This window comes from Aquarana catesbeiana, linkage group LG09 (assembly GCF_042186555.1).
Source record: "Aquarana catesbeiana isolate 2022-GZ linkage group LG09, ASM4218655v1, whole genome shotgun sequence".
In the NCBI taxonomy this organism is placed as follows: Eukaryota; Metazoa; Chordata; class Amphibia; order Anura; family Ranidae; genus Aquarana; species Aquarana catesbeiana.
The window spans coordinates 68,229,999-68,257,861 of NC_133332.1; the positions used below are offsets into that span (position 1 = coordinate 68,229,999).

The 27,863-nt window shown below is 43.9% G+C and overlaps 1 protein-coding gene across 2 annotated transcripts in view; it reads right to left on the bottom strand.

Annotated features, from left to right (window-relative positions):
• RASGRP4 (RAS guanyl releasing protein 4) overlaps window positions 1–27,863 on the bottom strand; it is a 73,803-nt gene that overhangs the window by 7,238 nt on the left and 38,702 nt on the right. For both annotated transcript variants that reach the window (XM_073598706.1, XM_073598707.1), the window contains exons 9-13: window positions 14,683–14,958; window positions 12,548–12,628; window positions 11,029–11,136; window positions 2,341–2,450; window positions 342–477 (exon numbers count right to left, since the gene is read on the bottom strand). In XM_073598706.1, coding sequence (XP_073454807.1) covers window positions 342–477; window positions 2,341–2,450; window positions 11,029–11,136; window positions 12,548–12,628; window positions 14,683–14,958 — 711 coding nt within the window. The remainder of the gene's footprint in view (window positions 1–341; window positions 478–2,340; window positions 2,451–11,028; window positions 11,137–12,547; window positions 12,629–14,682; window positions 14,959–27,863) is intronic.

Here is a 27,863-nt window from a genome sequence, read left to right on the forward strand (position 1 = left end):
GGGGGGGGGGTGGTGGTGTGTTTTGGCTAACTGACTCTGACAGTGGTGGGAGCCAATGGCACTGCTTCTCAGCCAATCAGGGGGAGAGTGTCCACAACGGCTGAGGCAGGGGCTCAGGTAAGTATTAGGAGGGCTACTACATACAGAAGGTTTTTTTTTTTTATCTTAAGGCATAGAATGCATTAAGATTAAAAAAAACTTCTGCCTTTACAACCACTTTAACAGAGGATCTAACCTTTCCCCGCTCTATCCTAAGCTAAGAAGTACAATGTTTTGCGCTTACACCCACTTTAATACTAAAAGTGCCACCATAAATTGAAAGCGGTAGGTTGTTCACTTACACAGCTGGGGCACAGAGGAGATTCCTTCAGTTGTATTTCCACCAACGTTTGTAGGACAGGAACTCCAAGCTTGGAGCAAATCTGGCTGGCTTTCATAAAGTATGATGTCATCTCCTGCTTGTTTACCGGTCCTTCCCTATGAAGAAGGTGTGAGAGGGTTATGAAATACCTCCTTACCCATTATTGATCCGCCATTTATCCACACATTCTGGTTTCATAGGTGCTGGTCTTGCAGAGTTCTAATCAAAAAACCAACGCAGCTAACTCACTCTTAGTACATACATTTCAAAGAATGTTGTAAGTCTGCAGACATTACACTTCTAGATCAGCTATGCCTTTGACATTTCCATATACATCGAAGTCAAAATACCATATACTAGCCTACCAGGAGCTCCAGCCTAAGGCCACCTGATTCCCTCCATTCATCCTGCTGCTATCTCCTAGAGCAGGGGTACTGAATTAAAATTCACAGTGGTCCGGCCAGTAAACTTTTCTTCCAGCAGAGGTCTGAGTGTCATATTGGTGCTATGACTCAGATCCTTCACATCACAGCCTCCCATGCATGTCACAATTGTTTTCTATTGCCCTTGAAGAGACCGGTGTTTTTCTAGTGCATTAAAACATAGATCTCTGCACGAGTGTGAACAAGCACAAGGATAGCGCACTTTTTATTGTTTGGTTTGTAGCTTGTTACACATCCTACTTGGATTGGTGATTTAGATGCTGCTGTCTGTTCGATCTAGTTTTCATTGCATTTAAATAAACAAATGAAGCCACGCTAGTACTAACATACATGAAAATAACAGTAAGGGAACCAAATACCACAAATGATAATTTCAGTAGAATTGAGCATATAAAGTACTTCAAATGCAGGTGGAGGTGCTTATGTTATACATTGAAACTGATTAAAACAGCACCCAAACACCACTCAGACTTGTGAACCTCCACCACATGAAGTACAAGCTTACCAAAAACAAGCTAAATCGTGCTTGCAGCTTACAACCCAGCCAGGGCCTTTATCCAAGGGATGAGAATTGCCAACACACAATGGTTCTTGATATGCAATAAACAGGACATCAGTCAGGGATAGGGCGACTCTGTTATCCGATTGCCATAGACAAGGCACAAATGCTTGCAAACAAACCAAAAACGCATGCAGAAACACTGTGAATGCAGAGCTTATGGAGTATACAAGCCCTAAGGGCCTCTTTACACCAAAACGTGGTACAGGAAATGCGTAGGGAACGCATTTGGCGAGGCTGCGGTCCACATAGGAGTGTTACCAGGTCCAGATCTGAACTGCAATCTGCCATTTAGTGATGCCTGTACTAGAGTAAAGAGGAGTGTAGTGCAGCAACTTACATGGTGTCCTGGAACCCAGCCTAAAATCTGGGTTCTCAAACTCCCCTTTTGCCACTCCTGCTCACCATTATTTATTTTTTTTAACTCTGTCCCTTATCTCCTTTCTCTCCTAATTTACAACCTAGCCTCTCCCAACCTATCCCCCACAATTTCTTTACTGTGAGCCTTAACACGCTTCACCTCTACCTTCCCCAATTTCTATAGAAGACACCGATTTATACCTGGAGTCTGTAAGAAAGCGTCTATGAACAGCTATAAATAGCCCAATACTGTGCTATTTATCCTAAGTGTCCACTCATCCTAGTCTCAACTCTTAGTATAAGACCCACCATCCCCTACCAAAAACAGTAGCCAACTCAGGAGCATCTGACTATCTCTCCTCATACTTTTTGCTTAAGCTGTAATTCTGATCTACATGATATTGTGATCTTGTTAACTGTTGATAGATATACCGACTATGACTATGTTTATTTCATCTTATGTCGTCTAATGATATGTTTTATTATTATTGTGAAAAAAAAAACAAAGTGATGAAAATAAAAAATTGAATATATAAAAAAATAAATAAATTACAAACTATATAGGCTGGTTTCTTGGCTGCTTGTCCATTAAAAAAAAAACAATGCATTCTACTTACTGATCCTTTTCTAGGATGTGACAGGAAAATGGAAGACTGGAAACAACCTTCACAAAGTCTTCCTGTGAGACAAATCCTTTTTGATCAGGATCATAAAACCGAAAAACAGACTGCAAAGAAATAGGATGATCATCAAGAACTTCGCTAAAGGCAAAAACAAATATACACAAACACACTATATTGTCAAAAGTTTATGAACATGGCTATATGAGCTTGCTGGACATTTCATTCTGAAACCATAATGCTGCCCCTCTTGCAGCTATAACAGCCTCTACTCTTCTTGAAGAGTTTTCCAAAAGATTTTGGAGTGTATGTGGAAAATTGTACTCATTCAGCCCAAGATGCATTTTTGAGGTCAGTACAGGTACTGGTTTTGGATGAGGAGACCTATTTCCCTTTTGACATGAAGGCTACTTGAGCTCCTCCATACCAAAATCATGCCTTTATGGAGCTGGCTATGTGCACAGGGGTACAAGCCGTGCTAAAAAAACAAATGGGCCTTCTCTAAACTGCTACCACAAGGTTAGCAGTTCACAACTGTATAAAATGTCTTCTTATTCTCTAGTTATTAACGTGGTAGTAAAGTCATTAAAAAAATTGCCCCCCTGCAGCTTTAGAGCAGAAGTAAGCTCCGCCTTTTTATTTATCTAAAGGTATCTACAGCTTCTAATAAGGCTGTAGCCCATGAACCCGGAAAGAAGACTGGGTCAAGATGGAAGCCCTGTCACCCATGACAGCGTGCCACTGGAGGGCTTTGTTTAAAGGTAAATCTATATCAGCATTATCCTGCAGAGGTCTATTTTTTTTTTTTTTTTTACTACGGCTTTAAAAGATATATGTATAGGTTTTTTTTTTTTTTTTTTTTTTTTAAGAATCATATTTACCTAGGTGGATGCTGCATCGGTCCCCCAGTGCCTCTAATGCCGCGTACACACGAGCGGACTTTACGGCAGACTTTGCCCGGCGGATGGGATTTGGTCGGATCGTGTGTGGGCTCCAGCGGACTTTGTTTTCTCAAAAGTTGGACGGACTTAGATTTGAAACATGTTTTAAATTAATCCGTCGAAATCGAGTCCGGTCGAAAAGTCCGCCGTCTGTATGCTAGTTCGATGGACATAAAGCCACGCTAGGGCAGCTATTGGCTACTGGCTATGAACTTCCTTGTTTTAGTCCGGTCGTACGTCATCACGTACGAATTCGACGGACTTTGGTGGATTGTGTGTAGGCAAGTCCGTTCATTCAGAAAGTCCGTCATAAAGTACGTCGAAAAGTCCGCCGGGCAAAGTCTGCCGGAAAGTTCGCTCGTGTGTACGCGGCATAACACTGAGAACCAAGCAAGCGAACACCACTGATCGCTCGGTTCTCAGAACTCCCTAAATAGAGAGCCGGCTGTCAGTCACCGGCTCTCTGCTCTACCCCCTCCGTGCTCACTGGAGTGCTAGGCTGTGGAGGGGGCGGGAGCGACCAGCTCATGCTCTCAGTGGCTCGCTGAGAGGCTCTGTGACGTCAGCCGACGGCGGGCTTCAGCATGAACTGCACTCCTGTGATCCATAGAAGTACAACCAAACAAGCTTTGGCTGTATTTCTCCTTTAAGTCATTATGTACTAGAATGCACTACATACTAGCACATTATGACAGACTTGCCTGCAAACAGTGCCCTCCAGTGTTATGCTGTCATGATCCCCCTTTTCCTCGGAGCTTCCATCTTTGCTTGGTCTTCCTTATGGATTCCGTATCTTCGGCCACTTGAATGGCGGGGCTGTGGTGATGTCACTCCTGCGCATGCTCACAGGACTCATATAATTACAGCACACAATGGGTGCCATAAATGTGATCTGAGTTGCGCATGCACAGCTCATATTACAGTACCGCTGACAGGCAGGGGGGAGAGTTATGACAGAAGAAACCACTAGGGTCTCTTCTGTTATAAAACCATGCCCTTCAGTTAAATACTGCTTTAACAGTACCATTTACTTGAAACCCCTGAATTCAGTCATTTGGAGGGTTGTCCACCCTTGGCTGTATAGTGGGTGTGTATGTTGTATATATTGTATATTTTACACCTTGATTTTTACATGTCTGTATCAAGTGTCCATTTTTTTGCAGTTTTTTTCCAGTAATTTTTATTGTTTATGGAGCTGGACTGATAGCTCTACACTCATTTCTCATTTTCTAGACTACTGTCAATTTAAACAGGTACAATATAACCAACCAGTATGTTTATGAGCTGCCTTAGGAAATCAGGGAACATCCAGAATCCTGGAGTGCTGACCACTCATCTACTGCCCTGATTATTAACCCCCAGCTGTCCCAATTGCTGCAAAGAATATACAGCGGGTAAAATAAATATTGAACACATCACCATTTTCTAGGTAAATATAATTCTAAAGGTGCTATTGACATGAAATTGTCACCACATGTCGGTAACAAGCTATTTTAATTCATATATAAAAATAAACCAAAGCAAATAAGTTCATAAATTAAGTAATGTGTAATAAAATGGAATGGCACAGGGAAAAAGTATTGAACACATGAAGAAAGGGAGGTGCAAAAAGGCACAGAAAGCCAAGACACCAGCTAAAATCTATCAGTAATTAGAAAGTAATCCTGCCCCTTGTCAGTGCAAATAATAGCTGGTTCAGTCTCAACTAATGGCCTATAAAAAGGTGTCTCGTTACCAAGGTGTCACACAAGAAACATCTCATGAGGGGAAAAAGCAAAGAGCTCTCTTAAGACCTTTGCAACCTTATTGTTGAAAAACATACTGATGGCATTGGTTATAGAAGGATTTCTAAACTTCTGAATGTTCCAGTGAACACTGTTGGGGCCATAATCCGGAAGTGGAAAGAACATAATTTCACAATAAACCAGCCACGACCAGGTGCTCCTCTCAAGATTTCTGACAAAGGAGTGAAAAGAATTATCAGAAGAGTTGTCCAGGAGCCAAGGACCACTTGTGGAGAACTTCAGAAAGACCTGGAATTAGCAGCAGGGCTGTCTTTTCGCATGGGCACGCTGGGCATTTGCCCGGGGGCCCCACCTGCCCAGCGACCAGGGGCGTCGGGAGGGAATGGGTCCCCAAAAAGCCCCAGGTCTTGTATTTCTCATGTAGAATTATTACCATCGAGTGTAAACATCAAGTGATTGGTGGGCAAGCTGGGGGCGTGCGGTCGCAGTGAGAATGGAGCTGTCAAAGGCATAAACTGGGATAAAATCTTAGGAACAAAGAACACGGAGGAGAGATGGGTTTGCTTTAAGAGCATATTAAATAAGGGCATTTGCCAATGCATCCCATTGGGTAATAAATTTAAAAGAGCGATTAAAAGTCCTGGATGGCTTATCTCCAGTGTAAAAATGCATATAAAAGCAAAGGAGAAGGCCTTCAAAAAATAGAAGGTTGAGGGATCAGCATTCAGACTTTATAAAGAATGCAACAAGAAATGTAAGGGTGTAATAAAGAAGGCTAAGATAGAACATGAAAGACACATAGCGGAGGAGAGCAAAAAAAATCCTAAGAAATCCTTTAAGTATGTAAACCGTAAAAAAGGGAGGACAGACCATATTGGCCCCATAAAGAATGAGGAAGGACATCTGGTTACAAAGGATGGGGAGATGGCGAATGTATTGAATTTATTCTTCTCCTTAGTCATCACGAGGGAATCAAGGGGGCTTCAGTAACCAAAACTGCAGTGTTTATCCTCATGACATATCACAGGAAGCACCTCCATGGTTAACAGAGGACAGAATTAAAATTAGACTTGAGAAACTTAACATTAATAAATCACCGGGACCAGATGGCTTGCACCCGAGGGTACTTAGGGAACTCAGTCAAGTAATTGCCAGACCATTGTTCTTAGTTTTTACAGTCTACTGACTGGAATTGTACCAGCTGATTGGAGAAAAGCCAATGTAGCACCAATATTTAAAAAGGGCCCAAAATACATCCCTGGGAATTACAGACCAGTTAGCCCAACATCAATAGTATAAAAACTCTTGGAGGGGAAGATAAGGAACTATATACAAGATTTTAATAATGAGAACGGTATCATTAGCAGTAATCAGCATGGATTCATGAAGAATCTTTCTTGCCAAACCAATCTATTAACCTTCTATGAGGAGGTGAGTTGCCATCTAGATAAAGGAAGGCCCGTAGACGCGGTGTATCTGTATTTTGCAAAAGCATTTGACACAGTTCCACATAAACGTTTACTGTACAAAATAAGGTCCGTTGGCATGGACCATAGGGTGAGTACATGGATTGAAAATTGGTTACAAGGGCAAGTTCAGAGGGTGGTGATAAATGGGGAGTACTCGGAATGGTCAGGGGTGGGTAATGGGGTCCCCCAGGGTTCTGTGCTGGGACCGGTCCTATTTAATTTGTTCATAAACGACCTGGAGGATGGGGTAAACAGTTCAATCTCCTGTATTTGCGGATGATACTAAGCTAAGCAGGGCAATAACTTCTCCGCAGGATGTGGAAACCTTGCAAAAATTCTGAACAAATTAATGGGGTGGGCAACTACATGGCAAATGAGGTTCAATGTAGAAAAATGTAAAATAATGCATTTGGGTGGCAAAAATATTAATGCAATCTATACACTGGGGGGAGAACCTCTGGGAGAATCTAGGATGGAAAAGGACAGGGGGTCCTAGTAGATGATAGGCTCAGCAATGCCATGCAATGCCAAGCTGATGCTAACAAAGCAAACAGAATATTGGCATGCATTAAAAAGGGGATCAACTCCAGAGATAAAATGATAATTCTCCCGCTCTACAAGACTCTGATCCGGCTGCACCTAGAGTATGCTGTCCTGTTCTGGGCACCAGTCCTCAGGAAGGATGTACTGGAAATGGAGCGAGTACAAAGAAGGGCAACAAAGCTAATAAAGGGTCTGGAGGATATTAGTTATGAGGAAAGGTTGCACTGAATTTATTCTCTCTGGAGAAGAGACGCTTGAGAGGGGATATAGGGATAAAACTTTTTCACAGAAGGGTGTTTAACAAGACACGTGGCCACTCATTAAAATTAGAAGAAAAGAGGTTTAACCTTAAACTACGTAGAGGGTTCTTTACTGTAAGAGCGGCAAGGATGCGGAATTCCCTTCCACAGGCGGTGGTCTTGGCTGGGAGCATCGAAAGTTTCAAGAAACTATTAGATAAGCACCTGAACGACTGCAACATACAGGGATATACAATGTAATACTGACATATAATCACACACATGGGTTGAACTTGATGGACGTGTGTCTTTTTTCAACCTCACCTACTATGTAACTATGTAAATCTAAGTACTGAGGTTGGGGATGGGCGGCTCCACTCTCACTGCGGCCGCACGCCCCCCTTACCGATATGCGGGGCCCCTTTGTCCAGTACATAGAAAACTGCCTGTATACACTGTGACTGCTGGCTGGGGCGGAAGGTGGCAGGACCCATTGCAACTACTGCATGTGCACAGTTCCAGTGCATGCTGCAGAGTATCGCTGCTGGAGGGGGTGCATGGCGGGTGGAGTGCATGTGCAGGGTGACAACAGTGAACCTGTTGAACATCCTGCCTGGGTGTCCTCTTCTCTTCCGTGTAGCTCCTCCTTTCCCCACCGCCACTTTCATCCTTACAATAAGCAGGTAGAAGACAGAATATCCGAGCAGAAGGCGGGAGCTGTCCAACTTTTCAAGTTAAAAAGCCTGTGATTTGTTGCTAGGGGCGGTCCTAGCAACCAATCATCTGTTACATGGAAAGTTGAACAGCTCCCGCCTTCTGCTCGGACATGCCGCATCTGACATAAAGGGAATTGACATAAAGGGAATTGTGTTTGTTGCAAAGAAAGAAGATGGCTGTAAAGGGGACCGGGATACCAGAAAGGAGGGGACTGTGAAAGGAAGTGGGTGTCAGGGGGGATCAGTAGTGTAGGGGTCGTGTAGGTCAGTTTAGTGGTCAGCATGGATGGGCACTGGTGAGCATGCAATGCCAAGCTGCGGTTTCCAAAGCGAGCAAAGTTTTTTTCTTGTATTAAGAGAGGTATGGACTCCAGAGAGAGAGATATAATTTTGCCCCTGTTCAAATCATTAGTAAGACCTCATCTGGAATATGCAGTTCAGTTTTGGGCACCAGTTCTCAAAAAGGATATCGGAGAACTGGAGAAAGTGCAGAGAAGGGCAACCAAACTGATAAGAGGCATGGAGGAGCTCAGCTATGAAGAAAGATTAGAGAAACTGAATTTATTCTCTCTTGAGAAGAGGAGAATAAGGGGGAATAAGATCAACATGTTCAAATATGTAAGGGGTCCATATAGTGAACTTGGTGTTGAGTTATTCTCTTTACGGTCAACCCAGAGGACACGGGGGCACTCTTTACGTCTAGAGGAAAAGAGATTTCATCTCCAAATACGGAAAGGTTTCTTCACAGTAAGAGCTGTGAAAATGTGAAATAGACTCCCGCCAGAGGTGGTTCTGGCCAGCTCAGTAGATTGCTTTAAGAAAGGCCTGGATACTTTCCTAAATGTACAGAATATAACTGGATCCTAACATTTATAGGTAAAGTTGATCCAGGGAAAATCCGATTGCCTTTTGGAGGATCAGGAAGGAATTTTTTCCCCTGCTGTAGCAAATTGGAGAATGCTCTGCTGGGGTTTTTTTGCCTTCCTCTGGATCAACTGTGGGTATAAAATTGGGTATATTGGATTGTACGATATTTTTTATTTTATTTATTTATTGTTTTTAAGGTTGAACTGGATGGACTTGTGTCTTTTTTCAACCTGACTAACTATGTAACTATGTAACCAGCAAGTGAGTAATTTCTTGTTTTTTCAACTTCTTGGTTTTCAAGCTTGTGTTGTTGTATTGTCCAAACATTGGGGTTTATTTACTAAAGGCAAATCCACTTTGCACTACAAGTGCACTGCAAATGCACTGGAAAGTGCACTGAAAGTGCATTTGAAAGTGCAGTCGCTGTAGATCTGAGGGGGACATGCAAGATAAATAAAAAACAGCATTTTAGCTTGCACATGATTGGATGATAAAATCAGCAGAGCTTCCCCTCATTTCAGATCTTCCCCTCAGATCTACGGGGACTGTACTTCGAAGTGCACTTGTAGTGCAAAGTGGATTTGCCTTTAGTAAATCAACCTCATTGTGTTAATGTTTAAACACTGATTTTGTTGGAAGTACCAATAAATATAGCCTTATTGATAATTTGCATTTTTATTCTCATGCGTGATTGTGTAGACAGGGCCCCAGTGCACTGTATTGCCCGGGGGCCTATAATGCTCTTAAGATGGCACTGATTAGCAGGTACAAGTAATGCACTGAACCACCATGGCCTGTATGCACACTCACCACGTAAGACTCCATTGCTGAAGAAAAAGCATGTTGAAGCTCCTTTAAAGTTTGCTGCACAACATTTAGACAAGCTTGTGAAATACTGGGAGAATATAGTCTGGTCAGATGAGACCAAAATTGAACTCTTTGGATGCCATATTAAACACCATGTTTGGAGGTAAAATGGCACTGCACATCACCCCAAAAACACCCCCATACCAACAGTGAAGTATGGAGGTGGGAACATCATGGGGTGGGGCTGTTTTTCAGCATAAGGTACTGGCAAACTTCATGTCATTGAAGGAAGGATGAATGGAAAAATGTACCAAGATATTCTTGCTAAAAATCTGCTGCCATCTACCAGGATAATGAAGATGAAACGATGGTGGACATTTCAGCAAGACAATGATCCCAAACATAAAGCCAAGGAAACTCTCAATTGGTTTAAAAGAAAGAAAATAAAGCTGCTAGAATGTCCCAGCCAATCACCTGACTTGAGTCCAATAGAAAATCTATGGAAAGAACTAAAGATCAGAGTTCATAGAAGAGGCCCACAGAACCTTCAAAATTTGAAGACTGTGTGGAAGAACAGGCCAAAATCACACCTGAGCAATGCAGGCGACTAGTTTCTATACAGGAGGCGTCTTGAAGCTGTCATTACAAACAAAGGATTTTGTACAAAGTATTAAATTTCAATGCTTTTCCCTGTGTCATTCCATTTTATTACACTTAACTTAATTTCTGAACTTGTTTTGGTTTCTTTGCATGTATGGATTGCACATGTTGTTACCGACATGTGGTGAAAATGTCATGTCAATAGCACCTTTAAAAGTATATTTACCTAGAAAAATGGTGAAGTGTTCAATACTTATTTTCCCTGCTGTATATTATTTTAAACAATCGCACCTTTTAGGAGTTTACAAAATAATCATGAATACAGTGAAATGCTTACGTTCACTCGTACTTCTCCAATGAAGAGGTGAACAGGATTGGTTACTATGGGCTCCGTATATAATTGTTCTCATTATCATTCTGTAATTTCACTATTGCCTCTCTAAATCCAACAATATTTCACAAATGCTTGTTTGTGTGTTGTGTGTGATGGATTGCTGTGTGCAGGGTTAAAGCACAACAGGAAGTGGTCAGGAAGTGAGTGCGTTCACACTATGGCTGGCTGTGAAACAGTGATGTATCATTTGCAGCAACTATATACTTAAATGGCAAAATTAAAAGTAAGTGTAGCTCAATGTAACAGAAATGGTTATATAGTGTACTTTCCAAAAGCTCCAGCCAAGGGATCTTTGTGTTGGGCATAATTTCAGTACTATAGTATGTCTCTTGCAGCTATGTCTGATATCAAGCTGTATACTCACTTGCACCATCTGCTCTACACTGCGACTGAGGGCCTCGGGATCCGGCTGTATGGCAATGTCAGGGGTCCAGTGTGGAATATCAGCAGGTGGCTTGTTAGCTGTGGTGGACTGTGAGAAGGATATACATCATAAAAACCATTAAAAATGTTTAATAAAAAAAAAATATTGGCAGAAAATAACAGTTTTTGGGGAAAGAAAGCAATGATATCATTGGGTATCCTGTAAAAGGTCAAAGCTGATGAATCACCATGGCTGCTAACTGCATAACCTCCACTAATAATTGGAGCTATAGAGGCATAAGGATGTTGAACCCTTATGCCAGCTGCCTCTTATTTTTCACTTTATCCCCCTCCCCCCCGTTTAAATGTTTGTTCTGAAGTGTAATAAACCGCTCTGACTATTTCTTAGGCTGCTAGTCTTCCAAGCTTGGCACCTTCTGCCCCAGCATTTGATAAGCAGCCCAGACACATCTAGTGATAACCATGAGAGCATACAAGGTGTGTTTAAAAAGTTTGGTGAATGGTATCAGAAAACAAGCAAAACAGAAGATACAAACCAATTACCTTTTTTGTTTTTTAAATAATCGCCATCCTCCACAACACATTTTTGGCAATGTTCATAAAGCTCCTGGGAACTGTCAGCGAAGGCCTCTTTAGGAATCGATCACAGAACAGCTGTCACACATTCTTGGATTTCCTTATGGATGATGTCATTGTTGTCGAAGAAGACGATTAACATTGTCTTGACCTTGGACTTTTGAAGGCGACTCTTTTTGGGTCGCGGGCGGTGAACACCTTTCCATCGATTGCTGGTAGCACCAGGTCTCATCCCCTATGACGATGGTTCGCAGAAAGGATGGATCCTGGTCACACATGGTAATGAAATCTCCAGAGGTTTTCATCCGTTTGGCTTTCTGTTTGTATGTCAGTCTGCACACAAAGTGGGAACAGATCTTCCGCTTACCCAAATCTTAGCAGACGATGGTGCGCAACATGTCCTTGCTAATGCTCAATTCCTCCGCCATCAATCGTAGAATCAGTCGCCGATCTCGTGCCACCATTTGTCGCACTCGCTCGATCATGTCTGGGATTCTGCTTGTTGACGGCCGACCCGAACCTGGCTCATCTTCAGTCATTTCCTTCCCATCGTAAAAGCAGTTAAACCAGTCGTAAACATATTTTCTTACACAAACATTTCATGCATCTCCGTTTTCCCCACTTTACAGCAGAACTTGATGTTCACTCGTTGCTTCATTGCGCTGTGACTCTACCTCTCACACTGACTATGTTCGACTGCCCACAGCGGGTTCATCCTGACGGTCACGTGTACTCCACACTAGGTGGCGCTTCTCGACGTGTCTCTGGATAGCCTTGTGTATGTGCGCGCACCTGGTCCATGTTGTGGTTGAGATATCGGACCATTCACCAAACTTTTTAGACTCACCTCGTATACTCCAGCTCACAATCCTTGGTCAGAATCATACTGAAATTCCAAGCATTTCATCCAGTCAGTTTCTTACCAATATTTTGGGACTGCGTGGTTCCCGAGTGTAGGACAAGGAGTAGATCTCATCTTCTGTGTAAAAGGTATCTAATGATGTCTGTAAGTAAAGAGGAACACCTGCTTATTTCAGATCCAGAGAATGCCACTGATAATTGTCTTTTTTTACGTATTAAAAATTACAAAGGGCTTTCACAAAACACCTTTAAAATCAAAGTAGAGCAGGGAATGGACTTGTCGGGGGGGTGTATATGTGTGTGTTTATTTCAAGCAAGAATGCAGTTAACATTAAGGATGGCCGCAACATTTGGCCAACAGGACAGTACAGGCAAATAGTTACTTTAACAGTATAATGTGAGATTGAACTGGTAACACTGAGCCCAGTATGGAACGTTAATCATTGAACATTATGTGGGTGGTGGTTGGTTTTATATCTGGCAATATATAAAAGAAGAAGTGGAGGCCTTGTCTAACAAACCACAGGGTGTGATTTAGGTTGGAAGTGGGAGTTTTGTAGTTAGAGGGTCCTTTTGTTATTAGTCTAGTTTTATACCAATAAGTATATTTAAAGCATTGGTATTGATTGTTGTGCTTCAAAAAAGGCTGTGTTTCTTTTTGTAAGGAAACCTCCATCTATTCCATATGTAAAGCATAAGTTAGTTTTTCTATGAACAATGAGATGAGGGATTGCGCAGGGTAAATCCATTTTTGGAGGATGGCTTTCTTTCCCACAAAAGGTATAATAGTGATAAAATTGTTTACAGCCCTTGGAAATCTTGACTCCACGAATATCTCCTGTCTGGTTTTTATTCCATTCTGCTTCTCTATTATTAGATTTCCTCTCACTTCCTGTCAAGTCATACTGGGCTCCATTAACAAAAGCATCTCCCTTGCGGAATTTAAGTGTCCAGACACATTTTGTCTAAACATTGCATGCGAACCTGAAACTGTCAATTCACTATACCGTTTTGCGGTATTTACTGCAAAACACAAAAAAACCTTGGTAAATACCACATGAACAGGTGTTAAACTAATTTCACAGAAGGAAATAAGTAATTAAATGCATGTGGTAATTAAGTAGTGGTCCAGGCATGCGGTATTTAAGCAATGTGTATGATTTTAACTGGTTGTTAAGAAGCGGGTGGCCGCTGGCATCCTTAACAACCAGTAACTGTCATGGTTTTTAAGGAGCGGGCGACTGTCACATCCTTAACAACCAATGAGTCATTAACTGTTGCCACAGCTGAATATAAAGAAAAGAATTTCTGACATTAAAAAATCACGGGAAAAAACAAAGGCGTGGGGTCCCCACAATCCATACCAGGCCCTTGAGTCTGGTATGGATTTTAAAGGGGAACCCCCATGTCAAAACTAAAAAAAGTGTAAGGCCCCCCCAAATCCATACCAGACCCTTATCCAAGCATGCAGCCCGACAGGCCAGGAAAGGAACCCCCCCGAACTGTACCAGGCCACATACCCTGAATTTAGGGGTGGGTGCTCTGGAGCAGGAGGGCTCCGCCCCCCCCCCCCAAGTACCTTGTCCCTATGTTGACAAGGGCCTCTTCCTCACAACCCCGGTGGTTGTGGGGGTCTGTGGGCAGGGGGCTTATCGGAATCTGGAGACCCCTTTTATTGCTCTCTCGGCTGCCTACTCGGATAATAAGGTGATAAGGGTCTGGACCTTTTTTTTATTTTTTTTTTTTGCGTGGGGGTTCCCATCAAAATCCATACCAGGTCTGGTGTGTATTGGGGGGGGACCCCATGCCAATTTATGCATGATTTTTTTAATGCGGCAATTCTTTTCTTTACATTGAGCTGTCAGAGGGGAACCCCGGAGTCAGCTGATGATGCATCAGTTGTTAAGGACACGGTGGCTGCCTGCTCCTTAACAACCATGACAGTTACTGGTTGTTAAGGATGCCGTTGGATGCTGGCGTTAAATTAACGCAAGGTTTCACTACTAATATACCGCATTGCTTCATAAAATAGCGCATGTGGTATTTTGGTAGCGTTTTTCTAGTGAATTAAAAAATAAAAAGTTTTGAAAAACGCTGTGTGGTATCTACTGCTTTGTGCTATAGAGCCCACTATACTGTATGTACTACATGCATTGTGCTTTTGTGAATGGATGTTTATACTTAGTTCTATACTCACTGTTAGCAGCAGTATCACATCCTTGTTGGCTTGGAATGGTGGAACGGCTTTCTGCAGCTGCCGAAGCTCCAGGATGTGCTGGTACAGACTCTGCAGTTTGCTGACATTGATTTTCCCATTATCCAAATAATCAGGTAAAGCCTCATTGAGTGAAACTAGATCCTTGAGCTGGACACCGAGAATCGGAATCTTAAATCCACCACATTCGTTGTAGACTCTCCGATATGTACTGTAGTTACTGCTCGAGGACAATAACTCCGTCATTTCGCTGAGCGTCTGGCCAAGAAAAAGCATTGGAGGGTTATTCTAAAGGGCACACTAGCTCAAAGCCTGTAAAAGGTGTTACCATGCCTAGATAGATATTAGAAGGCACAGACGGCAATCATGTACGCCTGTATTTGCTCATTTGAACTTAACTCCAGCCAAAACATTTCTTCTAGTTTTGTACAGAATGAGGAAGAGTTAGAACCTCCATCAAGTGTTTTATCACTACAGTAGTACTGCTCCAAACCCACACCTCACGCTTGGCTTCCCACCACGGGTGCAGGCGTGGCTTCCAAGCTCAAATGCTCAATCCACTGCACAATGAACACAAAATGGCATGTGCCAAATTCAGCTTAAAATCCACCTTTTCACCTGGCTGGTCCACAGTAATTCCTGCTTGAGATTCTCTCTATGGTGCATTTAACTCATAAGGGTTTGATTGTAGAGGGTACCACCTCTCCCTCTCCTTAATGATTAAGCCATTATTGAGTGAAACATGAGAGCTAGAGAGGATCCAATCTGGGGAATTCTATGGAGCAATCTAGTGAAAAAAGCAGATTTTGAGCCCCTATTCACACCAGAGTGTTTTGTCCCATTATTGCCGAAGTGCAACAACGCTCAAGATGAAGAATCCTACTATTCAATAAGCCCATTCACACCTAAATGTTATGTCGATTGTCACCTGTCACACGAAGCTTGACAAAGTACATGAGATTCTTTGGGGCAAAATCGCATGTTTTTGGCCGCCCCATAGACTTTATTTGGAGTAGGGATAAGCCGAAGGCCCCCCGGTTCAGAGCAGAACATGCGAACAGGCAAAAAATGTGTTTGAACACACGAACACCATTAAAGTCTATGGGACACGAACATGAAAAATCAAAAGTGCTAATTTTAAAGGCTTATATGCAAGTTATTGCCATAAAAAGTATTTGGGGACCCAGGTCCTGCCCCAGGGGACATGTATCAATGCAAAAAAAGTTTTAAAAAACTGGGAGCAGTGATTATAATAATGCTTAAAGTGAAACAATAAAAATTAAATATTCCTTTAAATATCGTGCCTGGGGGTGTGGCCAGTGGTCCATCCTCAAGACCAAGTAACCCAGTGGATGCTCTGTTGGAAAGGTCTCCAAGTCTGCTCTTGCCCCTAGATATTCCTGCACCGTGTAATGCAGACGCTGGCGATGGTTGTATGAACCGATCAGACCTTGGCGCTGAGGACTGGAAAATTGTTTAAAGGCATCGGTCAGCCGGCCACCTTCTCTGCCACTCTTCCTATGACTGAACGAAGCCTCAGCAACATGTTGTCCAACTAGGTTGAACGAAAAAAAACTAGTAGTGTGTTCAGCGGCTTTACTCTGATTTTGGTGTGTGTGTATGTGTTGTTTTTTTTGTAGAGCTTTTTTTATTGCCATCTGTGTAAATAAATCATTCACCTTACTGAATTTGTCTCAATCTGCCACAGAGTCCTGACCTCACAATTGCGCTTCTGGAAGAATGGTCAAACATTCCCATAGAAACACTCTTAAACCTTGTGGACAGCCTTCTCAGAAGAGTTGAAGCTGTTATAGCTGCAAAGGGTGGGCCAATCCAATATTGAACCCTACGGACTAAGACTGGGATGCCATTAAAGTTCATGTGCGTGTAAAGGTAGGCGTCCCAATATTTTGGCCCCATACCATGCCACTGTATGTCTTATTAAATTTAAAGTGTATATCCCCCTAAAACGTCTTTTTCCAATTTTGGATAGAGTGGCAAAGGGTTTTAACTTCTGACAGTTTGTTCTGCTATATGGGGCTCTGTTAGAGAGATTTACCCTTACTTCCTGTTCTGCTGACAATGTTTTGCCAGACAGGAAGTGAGAGAATTCTTCAACAGCAACGCAGACAGAAATACAAATACTTTTCTTCAGTAGCATAGTGGAAGGCTAGAACCCCTGTCAGATTTTTATTTCTGTCTGCGTCCCAGTTGCAGCTTTTCCCTCGCTTCATGTCTGGTGAAACTGTTGTCAGCAGGACAGGAAGTGAGGGTAATCCAGAGACCCTGAGAGCAGTAAAAACCCACCAGGGGTTCTATTTCTTCCCAACTCCATCCAAAGCAAGAAAAAGGGGTTTTCACTTGATATACTGTCCTACTCCAAGGCCCCTTTCACTTGAAAGGTCTGATTCGGGCGGTCTGTCCATTTTTTAGGTGGACCCGATCGGACCCTCTATTCTCCTCTATGGGCGGTTGGATATAAACTGACGTTCAGGGCCAATCCTAGGCTCACAGACGCCTGGGTGCAAAAATATTTCTGGCGCCCCCACATAAGCGTGTTCATCTTATTAACTCCTCCCCTTTACAAATGTTTCTATGGCAACGAGTCAATGGCACAACACCTATGGATAATGCTCCACAGCTTATCACCGTTAATTCTAAACTTTTGAATTTAGAGTTTTACTATATGTCATAATGAGTTACAATATGGAAACATCCCTTTAAAAAGCACACAAGGATCACTCTAAAATCAGCATCAGAGGAAACAAGTTGCAATGTTATCACAAAATAAAGGTAGACTGCTGCAGCAAAAGACAGAAACAGGACTTGTTTCCAGTTCATTTTGGCTGAGATTTTCTTGCCTTGTTAATACAGAGCCCTAGGGCCCCTCTCCTCAGGCTGCCTGTACTGATTGTGCAGAGTGGGGCCCAGGCCCTGGGCTGCTTACTCCTCCCCATCCATCTTAAAAGTCCTCCAGTGTCTCCCACCCGTCACTCGAGGCCTCGGTAGAGGCCAGCGATGAAGAAAGATGTTGGTAGTCCACTTCCATTAACCCCACCGCTGCCAACTCCCCCGGCCCTTAAGGCGGCATGGCCTTCTCCCCCCCACTCCACACCCAGCAGCTCACCTCCCAGACACACACTGGATCGGGGGAAGGGGTGATGTGGCTCTACTCACCGGATCTATATTCTTCGTTAACGGTTCCCCTTTGAGCGGTGGTGGCGAACGCCCTCCCCTGTGATTCCTGCGCTCCTCCTTCCTCCCTCTCACTTACCGACTCTCCATCCTCCTCCCTCCGCAGGGCTGATCCTGGGTGTCACAGTGTGCCATAGAAACGTAAAGCGTCGCGGCACCAGGCCCAGGGAGAGTGCCACTTGCGCTTCGGTGCCCCCCCTCTGCCTCAGCTTGCGGCACCTGGGTACGGTGCAGCTTGTGCACCTGCCCAGGATTGGCCCAGCTAACTTTACACCCAGCTACCTGCGATCCGATAAAAACAAATAGAAAGGGATCCATTCTCCTCCATCTGGCCGGATCAGATCGGAGGGTAGTCAGGTGTAAAGGACAGCCGGTCCGTTTACATCTGACTGCCCGCGGAGCAGACATAGACTTGTCATTTGGCTGCTCTGCTCAGCTCAGCAGGGGATCAACAGGCAGATCCCCTGCCTAGGAAAACCAGATCTGGCCCGTGTGAAAGGGGCATAAGTAACTGTGACCCATTACAGAGAACCTCATACAAAACCTGCTGGACTCTCTACTGAATTCTTACTAGGTTCTTTATACATTAACACACAAAATAAGAGTTAACAACTCAGGACTGCTACTGAACTGTTTCCTGTACTGCAACCCAGCAGCAAGGTAAAACCACGGAATCAACAGCGAAAAAAAAAAAACACCGTATTAGTTTCTGTGGTGAGGGCTTGTGGTAAAATTCTTAGAATGAGACAACGCATTGGATTGTGACAGAGTTCAGACTCTCTCATAGGTCTGGACAGTCACACATAAGTTAGACCATGACTCACGCCCTGACACACATTAGACCTATACCTTCTACATATTATTCTTCATTTGACTATGACACAGCCCTCTGCAGTCTTATTCTTCCCTCAAACTTTCCAGAAAAACTTTACAGAAAATAAAGAGTAAAGCAGCAGAACAATTTTTAGGTCTTATGCACACAGGACATACAAACACAGGCATTTCACTTTTTTCTTCAGCCTCTAAATGCACCTCTATGTTAGCCTATATGTCCATGCACACATAGGCGTTTACAGGTGTATTAGAAGAGGAGAATTTAGAGGCTAAAAAAAAAAAAAAAACACTTACGCGTTCAGGAGATGAATGTTTGAGCAGAGAAAACATTTGGTGCGCCTAAATGCCTGTAAACACAGCCAAATACTAGGCATGTTTAGCGCTTTAGTGTTCATTCCAGTGGCGGCTGGTGGTAATTTTTTGGGGGGGGGCTGCAAACAGTGCACCCACAGCCACCCCCCCAGCATCACCGGCGGCTTCCCCTGCTCTCTGTGGGCATCACAGCAGCTTCCCTTGTTCTCTGCTGGCATCACAGCAGCTTCCCCTGCTCTCCGCGGGCATCAAGGCAGCTGCCCCTGCTCTCCCCAGGCATCACGGCAGCTTCCCCTGCTTTCCCCAGGCATCACGGCAGCTTCCCCTGCTCTCCCCAGGCATCACGGCAGCTCCTAAATGCCTGTAAACACAGCCAAATACTAGGCATGTTTAGCGCTTTAGTGTTCATTCCAGTGGCGGCTGGTGGTAATTTTTTGGGGGGGGGCTGCAAACAGTGCACCCACAGCCACCCCCCCAGCATCACCGGCGGCTTCCCCTGCTCTCTGTGGGCATCACAGCAGCTTCCCTTGCTCTCTGCGGGCATCACAGCAGCTTCCCCTGCTCTCCGCGGGCATCACAGCAGCTTCCCCTGCTCTCCCCAGGCATCACGGCAGCTTCCCCTGCTCTCCCCAGGCATCACGGCAGCTTCCCCTGCTCTCCGCAGGCATCACGGCAGCATCCCCTGCTCTCTGCAGGCATCACGGTGGCTTCCATTTCCTCCCTTCTCGGCGGCCAATCGGGATGCTTCTCCTTTTGGCCAATCGGGAGATGGGTCTCAGGCCCGCTTCCTGATTAGCCGGGAAGAGGATCGGTGTTTCAATAGTGAATATTTTGAAGCCTATTAGAGCCTCAGGCTCTAATCAGGTGCTTCAAACCCCCCCCCCCATTGGAGTTCATATGTCCAGCATCCTGCAAGGGGCTGGACGCATGGATAAGGGGGCGGTGTTGGAAGAAGCAACAGGAAGTAGCTTTCTATATTGTGAACTATATATATATATATATATATATATATATATATATATATATATATATATATATTTGCATTATACCTTTCTACCCAACAGGTGGCACTGCAGTGTTCTAATGTGTTATTCTATGGTAATGTAGTCACAGGATGTTCTATCTATGTTCAGTGCATGTACTTGTATATTCCTCCTTCCTGTTCATGATAAAGATCTCCTCCATGAAAGTAAAGCTATCCTCTGCATACAACAAGCTTGCTGTGCATGATTTCAATAACCTGCTAATAGGTTATGGGTCCCAGGCACCCAGGCATTGGAGAGGATACCCCAGCGCACCCAGCAGCACCCAGAGGCACTGGAAAACATACTCAGTGAGTACAGCATGTCAGTGAATACTGTATACAAGCTGATGAAACATGCAAGTGGTTCAGATGTGAAGTTTGCAATAGCAAAGCTGAACAATGGCATTTACCAACAGACAAAAAATAAACTCAGCGCTCGTTTGAGGAGAGACCCTGGAGGTGTAAACAGATCAAATTAATGCGATTAATAAAGTCTCTCAATAGGAGGGATGAAGTCAATAGCAACAGTCTCTAAGATGAAGAAGGAGAGGAATCCATGTACAAGCACTAAGGACAAACAGTGTGAAGAGCTAGAAGCAGTCTCTGCAATGCAACAAAGGAAAAGAAACACAGCGCCTCTAAGTGCAGTATTGGTAAACCATTTAATAAAACTACTCACAAAGGGAGCATAAACACAAGCATGATAGGAAGTCCCGGAGTAAGGAGAGGAAAGAATGGACGGAGGGACAGCATGACAAATGTGGACAGCCACATTCAGGCATTAGAGTAGAAGAAGTTGTCCCCTTTAAGAGAAGGGAGGTGGCCAGAGCAGGGAGGAGCACTGGGTTGTAAGAGCAGGAGAGGGGGAAGTGACGTCAGTCGGTGAGCGGCGGAGAGAGAGATTGCCACGCTCTCATCGCTTTCCTCATTAACAGCAATGGCGGCTATTAACAGCATAATAACACAGTTACGAGCGGCGGCAGCATCACATGGACCAGACTGGCTGCAGGCACAAGTGGAGGCCATAATAGCAGAGTGGAGAGCAGCGCCAGACAGGGAGAGGCAAGTGACACCGTGTGCTCGGCGGTCCAGGCCACCGGAGTGCTTTAGCCCTGACACCTCTCCTGGCGGTCAGAGGCAGCAGGGGATAGTTAGAGACATCCCACCCCCCAGCACACAGCACCCTCAGGGATCCAGGAATGGAGACAGCAGGATGACCCAGCGCAGAGGCAGGAGTGCTATGATGAGGGAGCCCAGTACATCACATGGCTCTGCCCCCCCTGCTTGGAGTGACAGAGGTAGGTGTTGCTCCCGAAGTACCAGTCAACATTCCATCTCCGGACAGCCAAGAAAAGGCAGGTGAGAAAAAAACGGATTCAGTCAGGTTGGCGAAGTTTATGTCAGTTTTGAGGGCCCCCTGGGTGCCCATCTTAAAACAGACAGAAAAGAAAAAATTTGGAAAGGGGAATATGTGGAGATCTTTACATTAGTGCCGCTGAAAAAAATTCAATCTGGACAGACTGAAGCCGGAAGAAAGCAGGAAGGAGGATGAGGAAAAATGCAGATATCGTCTAATTCCTCATACTTTTTCAAACTGGTTACAAGCGTTCACTATCTTGGCAAGTGTAGTGGGTGAGAAGACACCCGAACATTGCTCGGCCTTGTTCGTCTATCTGGAGGCCATTAGTGAGGCACATCGGACGTATGGCGGCGTGGCATGGCTAAGGTATGACGAGCAGTTTAGACAACGGATGGCCGTCTGACCATCGCTATGCTGGGACCACAAGGATATTAGCCTGTGGATGAAGCTTATGACAGTGGCACGGGCTCCTAATCAGTTTTTTTTGGGGGGGGGTCGGAGGTACCGCGGCCTCAGGACAACCAACCGACAAAAGATAGGGCTTCTGTTGGCAATTTAATGAGGGCAGGTGTAAGTTTGGAGCAAACCGTCGCTTCAAGCACACGTGTTCTGGCTGCGGGGGATCCCATGCACTGTCAAAGTGCTTTAAAAGGGGAAAAGGGCGTGCCGGAGAATCTGCGAGTAAGAGGGATGATGCCGGTGCGGGTGGAAAGGATGCTTCCTTTCCTCAGTAGGTACCCCGACCAAAAAGCAGCACAATTATTAGAATCGGGTTTCGATAGCGGTTTCAAAATACTTTGCTCTTTGGCAACCGTCCCACCCATAGCAACACATTTACATTCAGCCCTGCTGCATCAGTCAGTGGTCGGGTTAACCAGGAAGGGGTTAAAGGTAGGTCTCTGCAAAGGTTGAGTATCGCCTCGGAGTCGGGGACTTGCGACTGGAGGCCTAAAGTTTAAGAGTTGGTCGCAGTAACCAGGTTGTGTGTTGTTGCCCTCAAAGACTCCAAAAAGATATATATATAAAAGTCGGTTAACGGTTATGTAAAAAGTCATTTAAAAAGTTATTTATTCTATTTACCATAACTGTTAATAAAAGGCCGTCAGGCCTTTTACTCCAGAACCTTGTCACGTCATTTGTGGGGGGATTTGGAGGGGGTTTTAGAATATGTATAACAGGTTGGTAAAAGATTATGGAGTATGTCCTTCATATGTCAAGGAAGTCCCGGAGTAAGGAGAGGAAAGAATGGACGGAGGGACAGCATGACAAATGTGGACAGCCACATTCAGGCATTAGAGTAGAAAAAGTTCTCCCCTTTAAGAGAAGGGTGGTGGCCAGAGCAGGGAGGAGAGCTGGGTTGTAAGAGCAGGAGAGGGGGAAGTGACGTCAGTCGGTGAGCGGCGGAGAGAGAGATTCCCCCCCACCCTCCCGTGGTTTGGTTAAAATGAGTGCGGCTGTCAGTACAGCCCAGCAGTGCTGCGTCTTTGGAGGAGGAGAAGATGGCTGTTATATACATATAACATGGTTGAGACTCATCTGTGGTATGGGGTTCTCAGGTACCTTCCGGTTATGAGGGGTTAACCAGGAAGGGGTTAAAGGTAGGTCACTGTGAAGGTTGAGTATCGTCTCGGAGTCGGGGACTTGTGACTGGAGGCATAAAGTTTGAAAGAGTTGGTCGCAGTGTGTGTTGTTGCCCTCGAAGATCCCAAAAAGATATATATATATAAAAGTCGGTTAATGGTTATGTAAATGTTATTTAAAAAGTTATTTGTTCTATTTACGGTAATTGTTAATAAAAGGCCGTCAGGCCATTTACTCCAAAACCTTGTCACGTCATTTGTGGGGGGATTTGGAGGGGGTTTTAGAATATGTATAACAGGTTGGTAAGAGACTGTGGAGTATGTCCTTCATATGTCAAGTAATCCTGCACCAAAATCATATCCCATGTTCTCATAGGCTGCAAATGCTGGAATCCACCTGCACTAGCTGTCAGCTGCACTTCAGAGACATGGATGTTTAGGAGAAAAAACACCTCCGGATTTTGATGCAGGATTACTATCATGCTTCTGTTTATGCTCGCTTTGTGAGTAGTTTTACTTTTGACTTATTAAATGGTTTACCAATGCTTCGCTTACAGGCGCTGTGTTTCTTTTCCTTTAATGGCATTTACCAGCTTTGGAAGTTTAAAATGTAAATGCTTTTGAACAAGGATGACTTGTGGCAAGTACTGAATACAGACAGACCCACAAATGGAGAGATGGAGGACTGGGATAGGACAGACAGACAAAAGCAACTTCATTACAAAAACTGCATGAGCGTTCAAGTCTAAACAGCAAACTGTTTTTGCTAAGAAAAATGTATAAGATGAGACTAGAAGAAGGACAGCAAATGTGTAACCACGTGAAAGCTATGCTAGAGATCATAGTGGAGCTGCGCGCCATCAGAGAGGACATCAAAGATAACCATATTGTTGCCCTGCTCCTCTGCAGCTATTCAGAGACATATACTGCTCTCATTAATGCTTTAGAAATCAGACCTGAGCAGAAGCTCACACTAGCGTATGTCAAAGGGAAATTAATCGATGAATATGACAAAAGAAAAGAAAATATGCACCATGATGACAAAGCTCTTAAGATGTACAAAGGCCCAAAGCACAACAAAGAAAGCAGAGCCTGTTTTCGCTGTAAAAGGACCGGTCACTTAAAAAAGGACTGTTCTATCTGAGAAGCGGAGCAGTGAAAGCTAAAGCTATCCACAAAAGAAAGAGTCAAAGCAATCACAAAGGAAACTGAAGACACATCATGAAGTGACACCTTTAAAGTAACACAAAGCGGCAAACCACGTGGCTGGTGCATAGACTCAGGTGCGACAAGCCATATGACTAGCAATGAGACTTTCTTCACAAACATTGATTACAGTGCAAAAGACAAAGTTTTGCTAGCAAATGGGAAAAGCATCACATCTGAAGTGGGCTTCCTGAACTGCATTACACCACAGGGTAAACAGAGTATCCTTGTAAAGAAAGTGCTGTATGTTCCAGAACTAAAAGGCAACCCTCTATCAGTGAAAAGTTTTACAAACAACGGTCTCACAGTTAAGTTTCAGGGTGATGAATGCACAATTCACAATAATAAGCGATTCCTTGCAAAAGGAAAACTGGATGATCACCTATACAAGCTCATCACCACAGACCAGCAAGCCAATATAGTCTCTAATGACCTACACAGTAAATGTATTCACTTATGGCACAGGCGGCTGGGGCACATCAGTGCAGAAGCTATACAGGATATTGAAAGGCTTATCAGAAGATTTGACAATAGCACCTTGCAAAGTGCTCATGAAATTCAAGTGCTGTAGTGAAGCAAAAGCCACATATGCTCCCCTTCCACAGGCATTTCAAAGAAAAACCACTTACCCCCCTGCAGCTCATACACAGTGATGTATGCGGTCCAATGAAAACTCCCATGTCAGGTGGGAACAGATATCTACTGACCTATATCGATGATTATTCCAGGTACACAACTACTTATCGGATGAAACACAAGAATGAAACACCGACAATGGAGGAAAATAAATAAGCAAAGAAGTGGCCGCGTATCTGAAGATACAAGGAATAGTACACCAGACAACTGCACCATACACTCCTCGCGGTGTAGCAGAAATAATGCACTCTTATAGAAATGGCCAGATGCATGTTGTCAGATGCCAACCTACCTCACAAGTACTGGGGAGAAGCAGTCATGACTGCTACCTACCTACAGAACAGAATACCAAGAGCCATTAAAAGTACTCCATTCGAAATGTGGCATGGATCAAATCCTAGCATAGGGCACTTCAGAGTGTTTGGATGTAAAGCATATGCTTATATTCCAAGTGAAAAGCAATCTAAGCTGGAGAACAGAGCCATAGAGGGCATTCTAGTAGGCTACAGTGAGCAAACTAAGGGTTACAGATTCCTACACCCAAAGACTGACAAAGTTATAGTAAGCCATAGTGTTTATTTTAACCACTTAAGCCCCGGACCATTTGGCTGGCGAAAGACCAGAGCACTTTTTGCGATTTCGGCACTGCGTTGCTTTAACTGACAATTGCGCAGTCGTGCAACGTGGCTCCCAAACAAAATTGACGTTTTTTTTTCCCACAAATAGAGCTTTCTTTTGGTGGTATTTGATCACCTCTGCGGTTTTTATTTTTTGTGCTATAAACAAAAAAAATAGCAACAATTTTGAAAAAAATGCATTATTTTTTACTTTTTGCTATAATAAATATCCCCCAAAAAAATATAAAAAAAACATTTTTTTTTCCTCAGTTTAGGCCGATACGTATTCTTCTTCATATTTTTGGTTAAAAAAAAACGCAATAAGCGTTTATTGGTTTGCACAAAAGTTATAGCGTCTACAAAATAGGGGTATGGTATTTTTGTTCATACTTTTTTTTTTACTAGTAATGACGGCAATCAGCGATTTTTTATCGTGACTGTGACATTATGGACACTTTTGGCGCTATTTTGGAACCATTCACATTTATACAGCGATCAGTGCAATTAAAAATGCATTGATTACTGTGTAAATGTGACTGGCAGTGAAGGGGTTAACCAGGAGGGGGCGCTGCAGGGTTTAAGTGTGTCCTAGGGAGTGATTATAACTGTGGGGGGGGGAGGGGCTACATGTGACACGACACTGATCACCGCTCCCGATTACAGGAAGCTGTGATCAGTGTCAGTGTCATTAGGCAGAACAGGGAAATGCTTGTTTACATCAGCATTTCCCCGTTCTTCCTCTCCGTGAGATGATCGCGGATATCCCCGCGGACACTGAGTCCGCGGGACCCGCCATCACACTCGCAGAGCTCGCAGCGGGCGTGCCTGCAAGCTGCTTCTTAAAGGGCAACGTACAGTTACGTTAGTATGCCTGTACGTGCCCTTCTGCCGCAGTATATGTGCATGAAGCAGTCGGCAAGCGGTTAATGAGAGCCCATCATCAGAAACACAGATCCCCGAAAGCTGTGAAGTGAGTACGCCAAGCAAACCAGAAAAAAGGTCGACCAAAGTGAACCTGTGCAGGAGTCAAAACAAGAGGTGGAACTCACATCGCCTAAATGAAGTTCCTCACCAGATCCTGCTGAACTGCCTGAAATCAGAAGATCCACTCGGACTACAAAGGGGATACCACCCCGCAAGCTGTCATACACTGTTAAAACACACAGCATACTTGAACCAACATCCTGGGAAGACATAGAAAAACTGTCAAAATATGAAGCCAATAAATGGAGAAAGGCAGCAGAAGAAGAATTAAAGTCACTTCAAGAAAATAAAACCTGGACACTCACAGAGCTCCCTCCTAACCTCAAAACTATAGGAAGTAAGTGGACTTTCAAAGTAAAGTGAGACGCAGAAGGGAATATCCACAAATACAAAGCCAGACTAGTTGCCAAGGGTTACTCACAGAAATTTGGTGAAGATTACGATGAAAGATTCACTCCCGTCGTAAAGCACTCCACCATCAGAGCGCTTCTTAGCGTTGCAGCCGGGAAGGGCATGCAAGTCAAACACCTAGACGTCAAAACTGCTTTCCTATATGGAGACATTAAGGAAGACCTCTAAATGGAGCAACCACTAGGGTTTGAGCAAGGAGAAGAATCTTGTGTGTAAACTTCAGAAGAGCATCTATGGTCTTAAGCAATCTGCAAGGATGTGGAATGAGATAGTGAACAAAGTACTTACCTGAGAGGGATTCTCATGATGTAAAGCAGAACCCTGTCTCTACTCCAAGAATCAAGAAGACAGATGGATATACATCCTTATCTATGTTGATGACATTATAACTTGTTTTGAACAAGAAAGGGATTACAATCAGATAGTTCACAAGCTGAAAGAAAATATTGCAATCAAAGAACTTGGGAACATTAGCTACTATCTGGAAATCCAAAGAGAGAGAGAGAAGAAGATGGAAGTTATCTTCTCAACCAATCTCAGAAAATCTCAGAAATCTTGGAACAATTCCATATGCAAGGATGCAAAGGAAATGAAAACTCCTATGGAACCAGAGCAATGAAGCAGAAAACTTGCTACCCAATAATGACATGTATCGCAGAGCAATGGGTAAGCTGCTATATGTTGCCACTGTGAAAAGACCAGACATAGCCGCAGCAGTAGGCATACTATGCAGGAAAGTTTCAGCTCCTTGTCAGCGTGACTGGAACGCAGTAAAAAAATGTGATGCAATACTTCAAAGGAACAATTCAGATAAGGTTCCGGCTACCAGCAACATCAAATCCAAAACTGGTCGGATATGTGGATGCTGATTGGGCCGGTAACTGCACAGACCGCAAATCCACAAGTGGATTCATCTTCCAGTATGGGGAAGGAACCATAAGTTGGTCTAGTCAAAAGCAAGCAACTGTTGCAGGGTACGAGGCATAATATAAAAAAAAAGCATG